The sequence below is a fragment of the Dendropsophus ebraccatus genome, chromosome 7 (genome assembly GCF_027789765.1).
Source record: "Dendropsophus ebraccatus isolate aDenEbr1 chromosome 7, aDenEbr1.pat, whole genome shotgun sequence".
Taxonomy (NCBI): domain Eukaryota; kingdom Metazoa; phylum Chordata; class Amphibia; order Anura; family Hylidae; genus Dendropsophus; species Dendropsophus ebraccatus.
In genome coordinates this window covers 123801911-123816932 of record NC_091460.1, presented here as the reverse complement: position 1 = coordinate 123816932, position 15022 = coordinate 123801911, and the positions used below count along the sequence as shown (strand labels likewise).

The 15022-nt window shown below is 43.9% G+C and overlaps 1 protein-coding gene across 2 annotated transcripts in view; it reads right to left on the bottom strand.

Moving 5' to 3' along the window:
- RAP1GDS1 (Rap1 GTPase-GDP dissociation stimulator 1) overlaps positions 1-3829 on the bottom strand; it is a 93042-nt gene extending 89213 nt beyond the window's left edge. The window contains exon 1 of one of the 2 annotated variants that reach the window (XM_069978349.1): positions 3602-3829. In XM_069978349.1, the coding sequence (XP_069834450.1) occupies positions 3602-3605 (4 nt within the window). In that variant the 5' untranslated portion in view covers positions 3606-3829. The remainder of the gene's footprint in view (positions 1-3601) is intronic. The other variant, XM_069978351.1, reaches the window with a different exon arrangement.
- Positions 3830-15022: the final 11193 nt, after the last annotated feature.

The following is a 15022-nucleotide window of genomic DNA, read 5'->3' as shown; positions in this document are numbered from 1 at the left end:
AATGATTTCTCATTGGTCGTTTAATTGTTGCCTTCTATCACACAAAACGATTAAGGCTTCATTTACACAGAAAGATTATCTGCCAAAGATTTAAAGCCAAAGCCAGAAACTGACTATCCAAATAATTATTATTCGCTCATCTCTACTAGTGAAACATCACTCTGCATGGCCAATATATACTACTAGCGACCACACCATGTTACCCGCTATGACTAGTAATGACAACACTTCTCTCCATCACCAATACTTGCCATGACTACGACTGACCCAATCTCCAAGTGTTGCAACCCAGCTACTAAGACTGTTGTCCTCCGCCTGACACTCCGCCAGGACCGACACTTGTTCTAACATTGTTTATAGGGCCAAAACAACAAAACAGACAATTGTAAATATCAGATGCCACGTGAAAAGGCAGCAAGGATTGGACAGAATAAGGATCTCAATCCTGATGTGGCCCCTGATGAATACAGAATATGTGGCCCTGAACACTGTGCACATGATGTGGGGGTGGGCCAGTCTTTCTTTTCAGGCTTCCTCCATAGACACAGAGAATACGGTCTATAGGGCTCCCTGCAGAGTTGATATGGATGTAAACAAAACAACGCTGTCTGAAATCTGCTGGCGCAGTTTTAATAGACCTACTGTGTCTTTCTAAAAATGGAGAAGCCCTTTAAGTATGTGCTGTGTAGGAGATGGAAGCCATGAGCAGGACAGGCACACTTCCAAACAGTGGATTTTAGTTCTGAGCAATTTTCTTGATAACCTACATATGTATAGGAGACAGCATGGCTGCTGTGTGACCGGGCATGTCCTACCCATAGATATATGTATACGAGGCGGCTGAGTGCTGGACAGCATTGCTGCTGTGTGACCGGGCATGTCATACCTATAGACATACATATAGGAGGTGGCTGAGTGCTGAACAGCATATATGCTGTGTGACCGGGCATGTCTAACCTACAGATATACATATAGGAGGCTGCTGAGTGCTGGACAGCATGGCTTCTGTGTGACCAGGCATGTCCTACCTATAGATATATGTATACGAGGCGGCTAAGTGCTGGACAGCATGGCTTCTGTGTGACCATGGCATGTCATACATATAGGAGGCGGCTGTGCTGGACAGCATAACTGCTGTGTGACCACGCATGTCCTACATATAGATATATGTATACGAGGCGGCTGAGTGCTGGACAGCATGGCTGCTGTGTGACCAGGCATGTCCTATCTATAGATATATGTATACGAGGCGGCTGTGCTGGACAGCATGGCTGCTGTGTGACCAGGCATGTCCTATCTATAGATATACATATAGGAGGCGGCTGTGCTGGACAGCATATATGCTGTGTGACCGGGCATGTCATACCTATATAGAAAGTAGTGGAGTCCATTCCATACCTATATGTGTATAGGAGGTAGCAGTATCCTACCTATATATATGTATAGGAGGTAGGGGGACCATCTCCTATATATATGTATGTATGAGGTAGGGGGCCATCTCCTATCTATATATATATATATATATATGTATGTATGAGGTAGGGGGACCATCTCCTACCTATATATATGTATAGGAGGTAGGGGGACCATCTCCTATCTATATATGTATGTATGTATGTATGAGGTAGGGGGACCATCTCCTACCTATATATATGTATAGGAGGTAGGGGGACCATCTCCTATCTATATATGTATGTATGAGGTAGGGGACCATCTCCTATCTATATATATGTATGAGGTAGGGGGACCATCTCATATATATATATATATATATATATATATATATATATATATATATATACACACACTCACCGGCCACTTTATTAGGTACACCTGTCCAACTGCACGTTACCACTTAATTTCTAATCTAATCACATGGCGGCAACTCAGTGCATTTAGGCATGTAGACATGGTCAAGACAATCTCCTGCAGTTCAAACCGAGCATCAGTATGGGGAAGAAAGGTGATTTGAGTGCCTTTGAACGTGGCATGGTTATTGGTGCCAGAAGGGCTGGTCTCAGTATTTCAGAAACTGCTGATCTACTGGGATTTCACGCACAACCATCTCTAGGGTTTACAGAGAATGGTCCGAAAAAGAAAAAACATCCAGTGAGCGGCAGTTCTGTGGGCGGAAATGCCTTGTTGATGCCAGAGGTCAGAGGAGAATGGGCAGACTGGTTCGAGCTGATAGAAAGGCAACAGTGACCCAAATAGCCAACCGTTACAACCAAGGTAGGCAGAAGAGCATCTCTGAACGCACAGTACGTCCAACTTTGAGGCAGATGGGCTACAGCAGCAGAAGACCACACCGGGTGCCATTCCTTTCAGCTAAGAACAGGAAACTGAGGCTACAATTTGCACAAGCTCATCGAAATTGGACAGTAGAAGATTGGAAAAACGTTGCCTGGTCTGATGAGTCTCGATTTCTGCTGCGACATTCGGATGGTAGGGTCAGAATTTGGCGTCAAAAACATGAAAGCATGGATCCATCCTGCCTTGTATCAACGGTTCAGGCTGGTGGTGGTGGTGTCATGGTGTGGGGAATATTTTCTTGGCATTCTTTGGGCCCCTTGGTACCAATTGAGCATTGTTGCAACGCCACAGCCTACCTGAGTATTGTTGCTGACCATGTCCATCCCTTTATGACCACAATGTACCCAACATCTGATGGCTACTTTCAGCAGGATAATGCGCCATGTCATAAAGCTAGAATCATCTCAGACTGGTTTCTTGAACATGACAATGAGTTCACTGTACTCAAATGGCCTCCACAGTCACCAGATCTCAATCCAATAGAGCATCTTTGGGATGTGGTGGAACGGGAGATTCGCATCATGGATGTGCAGCCGACAAATCTGCGGCAACTGTGTGATGCCATCATGTCAATATGGACCAAAATCTCTGAGGAAGCTTCCAGCACCTTGTTGTATCTATGCCACCAAGAATTGAGGCAGTTCTGAAGGCAAAAGGGGGTCCAACCTGTTACTAGCATGGTGTCCCTAATAAAGTGGCCGGTGAGTGTATATATATATGTATGAGGTAGGGGGACCATCTCCTATCTATATATGTATGAGGTAGGGGGACCATCTCCTATATATATATATATATATATATATATATATATATATATATATATATATATATATGTATGAGGTAGGGGGACCATCTCCTATCTATACATGTATGTATGTATGAGGTAGGGGGGCCATCTCCTATATATATATATATATATATATATATATATATATATATATATATATATATATATATGTATAGGAGGTAGGGGGACCATCTCCTATCTATACATATGTATGTATGAGGTAGGGGGGCCATCTCCTACCTATATATATGTATGAGGTAGGGGGGCCATCTCCTATCTATACATATGTATGTATGAGGTAGGGGGGCCATCTCCTACCTATATATATGTATAGGATGACCCTGCAGTCCTCCACACCACAGAGCCCCAGCCCGCCCCTCCATCACTACAGCCCCCGCCAGTCCCCGTCCAGCTTCCTGCCCCAGCCCGGTGGCCGCAGCCACATCCGTACACACTGCCTACAGCTGCGCCGTGTCCCTGTCATTCAGTCTCTGCACTCACCCATGCTGCTGCTGCTGTCGCCCCGCTCCCTGTGTCTCTCCGGTGTTACGGGGGCTCTGGCTCTCCAGTTGCTCTTTGCCGGGTCTATAAGCGGGTAACTCGGGGGGGTGAAGGGGACACCCTGGCGACACCCGGCGCTGATAGACGAGTCACCGCGAGAGCTACCGAGCTCCCAGGTTCTGGGCTCTGAGGAGAACGAGGGGCGGGGCTTAGATTCTGAGGGCGCCTGCGCACTAGACCGTTACAGAGCCTTGCTCCAGCCCCACCCTGCTGTGCCGCTGCTGTCGCCGCTAGTGGCATATACCGTGTGTGGTACTGCGCGGCGGTGGCTTCTGTGATATAGTGTCATATGTTTCCCTTTAGGACTAGAGCTTAGAGTATAACACAACAAAGCCTTTAGCATCCCAAGATCCCACTATAGCAGGTGTAGGGAACCTTGGCTCTAAAGCTGTTGCAAAACTACAACTCCCATCATGCCTGGACAGCAAAGCTAAAGCATGATGGGAGTTGTAGTTTTGCAACAGCTGGAGAGCCAAGGTTCCCTATCCCTGCTCTATAGTGTGGTAATATCGTCCTCCATAGCTTACAGTTTAGTATTTACAAACAGGGCTGGCTGCGGGTTATTGCGGGCCCCCAGGAAGCAGCGTCAGTAGGGCACCGTTCACACAGCCGTCAATTTAGACAATCTGGACCCATTTATTTTTACAACTCTATACGATGCTACAGAGATGGCTACGGATGTGTGAATTGGGCCTAAAACAGCAGAAACTAATGGCTGGGCACCCGCTGTAACCGCATCTGGTCCCCGACAGTGTAGATCACCTTGCACTATGGGTTTTAGTTGCAGATTTGTTATAATTTTATCTGTTATACTGCTGGTTTATATCAGGACTGGTATAACCAATAATACCAGTATACAAGAGACAAATTATATCACAGCACCATGACCACTACTATTACCAACACTATACCGTTACTAAACGGTGAAATCCTAGGTGCATTTTTCACTGGGAAACATGAATATGCCAAAAAAAGAGTCAGTGGAGCCTCATTTAAGAGTCTCAAAACATAGGACTAGCCAGATATCCCTACGGGAAGGACCCAGCCAAGGGGTGGCTCCTGTAAGGAAACCACCAAAACCACCATATTAAGTGGCCCTATAAGTCAATGTAATGACAAGGGAAAAACCAAGGCCAGGTATCCATCCACAGACAGCTGTTTCAGGGTGTTGCCCCTCATCAGTGTGGAGCAGGATTCTGGCTAGTGGGAGCAATGCCTAGTAGAGCCATATAGGACACAGATCACTGATCTCAGGGAGATCAGTTACTAAATCAAATCCTATACTGTACTAACACCACAATCCACCAATATGGTGACCATATATTGGTAGTTACCAGTTCTACACAATCTCTGCAGACCTTAAAGAGGACAGGTTCCCGACCCCCAGCTAGATCCCCTTATACAGACCTCATCTGGCTGAGTCCCGCTCCCGGAGCCAGTCCCGGGACGGAGATATGGTCTGACGTCCATAGAGAATTGCGTCCATTGACGTCCATTGCGCCATGATCTTTAGTTTTTATTGATACCATATTTGTGTAGTTGGGACTACTGAATACTTTTTATACATTTTTTTCTTAAATATAATGTAACAAAAAAAATAAAATCATCAATCCTGGTGGTTTCTATCTCTTTTCGTGTACGCTTTTAACCGGGCAGGAACGACAACAATATATCTTAATAGATCAGACAATTACACATGCTACGATATATAATACGTTTATTTATTTATGTTTTTATGTGTTTTATTTATAAAATGGGAAAGGGGGTGATTGAAACTTTTATTGGGGGAGGGGCTATGTCATATTTAAAAAATATATATATTAATTTATTTTTTTTACACTTTTTTAAAGTTGCTCTGGGGAACTATTACATGCAGTCATTGGATTGCACACACTGGTCAATGCTATGCCAATGCTGTTTATGGCAGACTCTATCAGAAGACTGAATATCAGACTGCATGGAGGTAAGCTGTATACTTCCGTCAGTCAGGCAATTCGATTGAAAAGTGCCCTATTGGTAAGTGACAGGAGCTGCTTCTGTCACTCACACTTAAAGGGAACCTGTCACGGACCCCCAGTTAGAGCCCCCTATACTCGCCTAATCCCGCTGGGTCCCGCTTCTGGATCCGGTCGGGTCACGGTGATCTCAGCCGCTGCAGCCCGGCGCGCGCGCTCCTCAGATGAGTCCAACGCTCATAAAGAATGACAGAGCGTCGGACTCTCCTGTCATTCTCTATGGGTGTTGGACTCATCTCTCAGCGCGCGCGCCGGGCTGCAGCGGCTGAGATCTCCGTCACCCGACCGGATCCAGAAGCGGGACCCAGCGGGCTTAGGTAAGTATAGGGGGCTCTAACTGGGGGTCGGGAGCCTGTCACCCCGGCACGGGGGGTGACAGGTCCTCTTTAAACACAGCGACCACACTGGCTGGGCTGCCCTGCTCTGTGGTGAGTCTGTCCATAAGATGACTGACATGGAGGAGCATGTGACCATACCTCGCTCCCAGCTTCCACCATAGGATTATACAGGCTCAGTGGTGGACACTGAAGGGCGTGGCATGGTCACATGTGCCTCCATGTCGCCCATCTTATGGACAGACTCAGGGCAGACTCAGACTCAGGGCAGCACAGCCTGGAGGATGGAAGTCTGATTGCTGTCAGGATATACAGTGACTACACTTACTAATACTCTACACTGAACTATTTTACTATAAAATGGCCAACCCCTTTAAGGGTTTAACAATGAAAGTGACATTTATCCAGTGACTCACAGGGGGGCGTTTATCCCCCATGTAGGTAGCCCCCTGGTAATTAACCCCTCTGTAAATAATATTTCCAATATAGGTAGTCCCCCTGTAGGCATATTCCACCCCCCACCCATGTAGGCATCCCCCTGTTATATAGCTCCCCCAAGTAAATAATATCAACAATCTATATAGTCCCACTAGATAACCCTATAGGTTTTCCCCATTTCCCAAAACCGCTTATCATCTATCCTTTCTCATGGATCACTTGTTTAGGTCACTTGTTATGTTGCTACTTTCTACAATTGTTAATCCTCCTCTCTGGCTTATGATCAGCCCTAGCATATAGTCTTGCTCTGGTTACTTATCTACCTTAGCACCTCAGAGGTTTGTTCTTTGTGTTTGAACCCTTGGGTGTTATCTTGTTTAACTGCACCATATAAAAAAGGCAATAATAATAAAAAAGGCATTTTTGCATCTTCAATATTGGTAAGTGCCACATCTGTTCTACAAGAGGGACTCTTATGGTTAGGTTACCATACTATACTTTGCAGTCAAGTGGCTTGTTTTCATTTCCACAGCTCTGGCGGAAATCAATGGACCGTTATTGATTGAAATGGTCACCAGCATTCCACTGGAGAAGAAATCCATACTGATGAGTCCTTTGAGTCTGGCAAACACACATGGGAAATAACGCATTCCCTATATTTTATTATTATTATGGGTAATGCATTTTCAGATGACTATTGTTATGCAGCTATTACCTTCTTATTGGCTGATATGAGTAACTTCATAGCACTAAACTAATACAGTACATATTCATATTTATTCTTATCTAAAAGAACTGCATTTTTTGTTCTTATTGTCTTTTACCATTATATATTAAGGTACAGTATATATCGTATTCACATTTATGTTCACTATTTAATTCCCTGAAATCCGAGACCCTTTAATTTTATTGGGAAATCTGTGACTTAGTGTACACATGGTATAGTTTTTTTTTATTCCAGTTTCAAAAAAGGACAATCCTTGTCAATCCTTGATGAGGATTCTGTGTGGCACTATATGACAATTCACTTTGAGGCTGCGTTCACACTACGTATATTTCAGTCAGTATATGTATATTTCAGTCAGTATATTTCAGTCAGTATTGCAACCAAAACCAGGAGTGGATTAAAAACACAGAAAGGATCTGTTCACACAATGGTGAAAGTGAGTGGATGGCCGCCATATAACAGTAAATAACTGCCATTATTTTAATATAACAGCCGTTGTTTTAAAATACCAGCAAATATTTGCCGTTAAATGGCGGCCATCCACTCAATTTCAACATTGTGTGAACAGATCCTTTCTGTGTTTTTAATCCACTCCTGGTTTTGGTTGCAATACTGACTGAAATATACTGACTGTAATATATACGTAGTGTGAATATAGCCCCCGGCTGTGTTCCCACTAGGTAAAAATGACATCAGTTTTTCTTGAATGGCAAATACCCCCATAGTCTTGATGAGTGTCTACTCTCAAAGTGTACCTGTCAACACACAAAAAAACTTTTGGAATGTCACACAGACATGCCAAAAGTTTTGATCGCCCCAGGTCTGAGTGTTCAGTCCCATACCAAATAAGAGAACGAGCGCTCCCACTCTGTGTCAGAAAAAAAGAGTCCGGCTTTATAGACTTATATTAGGGGCCCAACTGGTCACTTGACACAGAGTTAGGAGAGAATTGGCCTTAGCACAGTCTTCTTCTGGCCCGTTCTCATGATCGGTACAGGTCTGAACACTCAGGCCTGGTCTGATCAAAACTTTTGACGTGCCTCTATAACATGTCAAAAGTTTGATATAACTTTAAAATCTGCACAAAATTTTACTTCAATAAACCAGGTCCATCAGCAGTACAGGGATGTTCTACAACCATCAATGTTCTACAAACATCATATATTTATTTGAGTCAAATGAAAAGTGACATCATCATGACCTCCCCCCCCCCCCCCCCCCCCCCACACACACACACACCACCACCTCTCTATAACTCTGCCCTCCTTGCTTAGTCTAGGTTCACACTACATTTTTGCTATCTATTTTTTATTGTTTTTTTTTGCAAAAAAGGATTGAAAAAAAGGATGCATGTTTTGTTCTGTTTTTCCATTGATTTTGATTTCCATTATTAAAAAAATGGATCAAAACGGATCAGTTTTTTTAACGGAAATGAGGTCGACTACGTTTTTGTGTACCGTTTTCTTAAAAAAAAAAGGGATTGCATAAACGTAGTGTGAACCCAGCCTTAGATGCCTGTAGTCATAGGAGATATGTGTGGAGTTCTATTACTTCTTATTCTTTGTAGAAGAAGACATTTTCATAAATACATCTCAAATACCATTTATCAGTGGTAATGTCACTGAGTAACCCCTCTCCGGAAGATTCCCATACATGTTTCCCTTTCATGACCCCCTTGCTGTTTTTAGAGGGGTTGTGTAATAGAGGAGTTACATAAGAAGTGTGCATAACAATAATGACGCGGACAATGACAATAACAACACTTTCTTCTAACAAATCTGCACTCGATTCTGCACAAAGACAACATTACTTCTCGATAATGTTTTTTCTTTTTCACAGTCAAAGATGTTATAAATGGATTTCATCTTATCGATTACTGAGATGACAATCTAGTTTTCCGGATACATCACTTATTGTCTTCAATTATCTAAAACAAAGCAGTGAGTGATAGTTCCCATCTTCATCCCAGGATTTTTCGCTCACACATTGCAGTGAGTAATGTGATCATTATATGTTGTATAGTTTACCAATGAAAATACATTCAGTGTCCCCCTTTTTTTAAATTCTTTTCAGTTATACCACTGATTCATTAGGGAGACTATTACAAATGTTTTTACCTGTATTTAAAGTGACTCTGTACCCACAATCTGACCCCCCAAACCACTTGTACCTTCAGATAGCTGCTTTTAATCCAAGATCTGTCCTGTGGTTCGTTCGGCAGGTGATGCAGTTATTGTCCTAAAAAAACAACTTTTAAACTGACAGCCCCGTGCCCTACAGGCGTGGCTTAGAATATTTGTGCCCTAACGTTGTACCACCCCTCCGTCCCTCCTCCCCATCCTCTTCATCATTAGGAATGCCACTGGAACATGTTCTCCATGCTGAACATTTGCACAGGTGTCTTAACGATCCAGCCCATGTGCCGGGCTGACACAGCTGACGAATAGTAGGCAATCTGCCTGGAGCATTCCAAATGATGAGGAGGGACAGAGAGGTTGTGCCAGCCTAATGCATACACAATCTAGGCCACTCCCGCACGGGGCTGCCAGTTTAAAAGTTGTTTTTTAGGACAATAACTGCATCACCTGCCAAACGGACCTCAGGACAGATCTTGGATTAAAAGCAGCTATCTGAAGGTACAAGCGGTTTAGGGGGGTCAGATTGTGGGTACAGAGTCACTTTAAGACTGTTGCACATCTTCCTGCTTTTTGGTGTTTTTTCTGGCAATTTTTCTGCCATGTTCTCATTTTAGTGTAAAGTACTATTAGCATTTTATCCCCTGTGGGTTTTTTTTCTGTACAAGTCATGTGATTCCTTGTCATGTGATTCCAGGTTTTATGTTGGAGAACTGGGGAAAAAACACAAATTTCCTTATAGACATGACAATATTCCCCCCTATAGAAGCCTGTGGCAAAACACACAAAAAACACAATATAGCAGAAAAATGTCCTATGGGTGTTGTGTTTCGCTTTTCCCCACTGACTATCAATTAACATCTGGTCTCTGCATTTTTTAACCCCAAAAATGCCATATGACATATTTCTGAAAAAAGTCTGAGTCCAGCCATATAGTACATGAGAAAATACCCCTCTCCCAAGGTTATTCACAGGATAAGGGATAACAAGACCAATAGAGAATTAATGGAGCACTGTCCCCACTGTTTATTTAAGGAGGACACGTTCCCCACATTCTCGTGATTACTGGGCCCCCACCAATCAGTTTGATATCCCCTATCCTGTTGATTTTGCAGGGGGGGAGCAGCTACCTAGTCCACTCTGCCTTGCCCCTGATCCTGCCCACACACACAAGAGCCACTGGGTTATGTATATATGATGTATATTTATGGTGTTGTCCATATTGCTATGATTGGTGTGACCCTGTCACTTGATAAAACCATTTGCCAAGCCTTGCAGATGTAGGTATAAACCTTGTGATGCATGTTTTTTCTTCAAGATTTGAGTGTCCCTTTAATCCAGGTATACGCACATACATGCAGAAGTTCTAATATTCACTGCTCCATCCTTCTAGCTCTCATTGTGCTGGTGATAGATCTGTGTAGCAGGCAGATGTCCAGCTTTATGAATCTTCAATATGTGATTGATCCCCAACTCCCCTAAGTTAAACCAAAGATGCAAAATAAAGACACAACACATTGTAATCAGGTGTCAAAGGGTCCCAATTTTATTTAAAATTACATGACACTGAAAATGGCAGACCCCCGACTCACAAAGAGTCATCCTCCAGCACTCAGGCGAGGAAAACCCCCCTGTGGGGGAAACCTCAAGGGAGCCATGGCTGGAGAGTTGCCCCTCCCCTGGGCTTAGAGGGTAATACCATACTATAAATATAATAAGCTGGATATGAGAGAAATCCGGCTACAATATCTGTCACCTTATTGATGGCTAGGCATGCGGATGTATCTCTTCTCCTTCACAGATCCAGATCCACTTCTCAACAAGGTGGAGACTCGATGAAGGGGTAGTCTAAAGCAGACCACCCCTTTTCCCCTGCCAGAACCTCCACATTTCATCACGGGTAGGGGCAGTAAAGTAGTCAAGCTCAAGTTCGTCAGGCGCATCCAAGATGGCACTGATCAGGGTGCGGTGCATTGCTTTATGGAACCTTCTTTATGACATAAGCGCTTGTCATCACAGTGCATTGTTGCCATGGTTACTGCAGGCAAACACATTTGAAGCATTAACCCATTAATGGCTGGCGGTGCGCTTTACTGCTGAGGTAATTAAACACACCTGTGACCAAGCAAACAGCTTATGGTTAGGCTACACTAAGAACACTAAATAATATAATGTGATGAGGCCCATAGCAACCAATCACAGCTCAGCTTTCGTTTCTCAAATTACTCTGGTAAAATAAAAGCTGAACTGTGATTGGTTTCCATGCACAACTTAGACAGTATAACAGGCCCATAGCAACCAATTTTATAAGAGCTTGTTAAGATATGAAAGGTGATCTGTGATTGGTTGCTATGGGCAAATCAGATCGTGTTTTGTCTCAGGCAGATTAATAAAGCTGCTCCATTGCTGTAAAGCTTATGACTGAAAACACATGACATCAAGTTTCCCCATAATGCTTTGCAGCCAGCCCTTCCTCCATACCTCACAACATTTTGGAGGGACACTTGTAGTTCACAGTTATTTCTATACACAATTTAGAAAACCACTGGTATACGGTTATATACGGCGGATTTGTTAACATGTAGGAGACGGCTGATTTCTTTGTATGTTGAAAGGGCGGCCAAAGAGTATTATAAATAAAACTGTTGAAATGAATAGAAGGGGGGATCCCTACCTGAAAATCCTCCAGAGTAAAGACAGTATGGGTGACATGTAACACTACATTTCCCAGGCTGTCATAGGAAATCGGTGATCACCTAATTAGTTGATCTTTGGAGAAACTGCATTGACAGTAAAAAAGGGGTTGTCAAATTGTTTAAAAGTAAAATAGTCCAGCAAAAAAAAAAAATTCAAATAAACTGGTGCCAGATATTTGTACTTTACTGCTATCAAAAAAATCTCCAGTCTTCCAGTACTTATTAGCTGCTGTATGTTCAACAGGAAGTGGTGTATTCTTTCCAGTCTGACACATTAATATCTGCTGCCACCTCTATCCATGTCAGTAACTGTCCAAGGTAAGTTCCTGGCATGGACAGAGGTGTCAGCAGAGAGCAATATGTCTGACTGGAGAAGAATACACCACTTCCTGCAGGACATACAGCAGCTGATAAGTACTGGAAGGCTTGAGGGGTTTTAGTAGAAGTAAATAAAAAATCTATATAACTTTCTGACAACAGTTGATTTGAAAGATTCTTTTTTAACTTGATATCCCCTATCCTATGGATTTTAGGGGGAGCGACACCTTGGGCCCACCTGGGAATTTGATTCTTGGGGCCCACCATACCTTACACCAGATATAACAAGCACCAAATCTTTCCCATTACTATAGTGACTTTTCACAGAGCTGTGTATGTGACCAGCGATGCTGGCTCACTAATAGTACTAGTTTGTCAGTCACTCTATGCAAACAGCATAACTTGCCACTTAAGTTTCTTGAAAGGAGAAGTCCCATGAAACTAACAAATCTCAGGTAGGCAGGGGGGTGCAGGAACATAATAAAGAAAGTATACTTACCCATCCCTGTGCCCCCGAAGCTCTTGCTTAATGTGCCCGCTCAGCCAATCACTGACTGGGGATAGACACCGCTGCAGTTATTGACTGGCTGAACAGGCAATCCATCAGGCGAGTATGTGACATTGAGCTGGGGCCGTGACATACATAGAATCTGTTAAAAAATTACTGAAAAACTTTCAGCAGCTGTTGGAGAGAGTGCGGTCCAGGGGCACGGGGACTGGTAAGTATAGTTTCTTTATTATCTTCCCACACTCCACTGCCTGCCTGTCATTTGTTACGAGACTTCTGTCAGCTGTAATTCGTGTTTCAAACTGCTGACACTGTTAGATGCTGTTAGGTCAAGAAGACACATGGTACCTTAAATATATTTGTCTGTGCTTCTATAGCATAGAAATTGTTTTTATTCTCTGGTAGAAAGAGTCACACAGGGAGGCCCACCTCCTACCAGGGGCCCACCAAGAGGTAGGGCCCTCCTGGGGATTCCCCTGTTCCCCTGTGTGCCAATCCGAGCCTGTCTCTAGTGACCGCGACAGGTAAATTGGCAAACAGCTGGAATTGACTGCTTTCTCTTCCTGACTGTTACAGCAGGGTCCTGGCTGAGCCCCTTCTGAATGATTACGGGGTCGCAGCGCAGAACTGCTCACCGCGAGTCTGGCTTGGGCAAAACAGTAATGGCCTCAGTCATTTAGCCAGAGGCAGACTCAGCCAAAACAGCTTTGGCTTCATATAGACAGAATCCAAGGACTGCACGGACACTTCACGGCTTCATAATAAGGATAGACTCTGTACACTGTCAAGCTAGGTTCACACAATGTAAAAAAGATGGCCGTCTTTTATATCAGCGTCCGTCATTGCGCAAATGACGTCCATTATTTTTTAACTTTCATTTGCGCAATGGCGGCCATTGTTATAAAAGATAGACATCATTTTTTATGCTGCATTTTCTGGCATATAAGACGACTTTTTAACCCGAAAAATATTCCTAGAAGTCGGGGGTCGTCTTATACGCTGGGTATGGTCGCCCCACTGTATGGAGCGACCACTATACAAAAACAAACAGTTAACTCACCTGCCACCCGTTCCCGGTCTCTTGTCCCGTTCTCCTGACCCCACGGCAGCCGATCGTCCCTGAGCTTCTCTGATGAGACGATCGGCTGCCCGGGAGAGCTTCGGGATCTCCGGCGCAGGCAGTGTATGTCACAATGCCTGCACTGGAGATCCCGAAGCTCTCCTGGGCAGCTGAGCGTCTCATTGGAGAAGCTCAGGAAAGATCGGCTGCTGGGGGGGCGGCATTCGGGAGAATGACAGAGGCACCAGAAGTTCCCAAAGCCTCTGTCATTCTCCCGAAGCTCCCCCCAGGGCAGATCATCGCCGAGCTTCTACGATGAGACGCTCGACTGCCTAGGAGAGCTCCGGGGATCTTCGGCGCAGGTACTGTACGTCACACTGCCTGCGCCAAGAACGGGACAGGAGACGCGCGGCTGCCGGGAACGGGTGACAGCTGAGTTAGCTGTTTGTTTTTCCCACTTTAGCTGCAGTTAACCCCTGCGGTAAGGCAGGGGTTAACATTTTCCGGCGTATAAAGCGAACCCCTGACAATTTTCTTAAAAGTTAGGGGTCGCCTTATACGCCCAGCTGCCTTATACGACGGAAAATACGGTAGTGTGAACCTAGCCTTATATAGCTTAGTACACAGGGCTCTGCTTAAACACATCATGAAGTCAATTATCTGATTATAGGGGTAATATAAGGAATTTCTATGCAAAAGAGTAAGTTTATTCATGCTGCATTTTTATAGTCCTATTTGCTATGCAATAAACTGAGACTACATTAGGTGCCATCATTGCGTCTGATCTTCCTGACACTTTGATTTCTCGGGCCTCCTTACAAGACAAAGAAGAGCAGCTTATCAGCCTTACTTTTATGCTCCTCATTGTTGAGTTTACCGCTCGCCTCTGTCACTGCTTTAATATTTGATTTTTTTTCTCCATGTATGGCTGGAAAGCTTCTGTTGTCCTTAATTCACTTTTCCAGACGTCTACACTTGTAATAAAAAAAAAGATACGAGTCATCCATGGCCTTAAGAAAAACGTCTGTTGTGTAAAGTCGCATTCTAACACTTAGTAGAAAGAGAAAATGATTGTGTAGAAAATAAATCCTAAACGCAGCAAAGATTTAAAGCTGAATACTGATGGCGT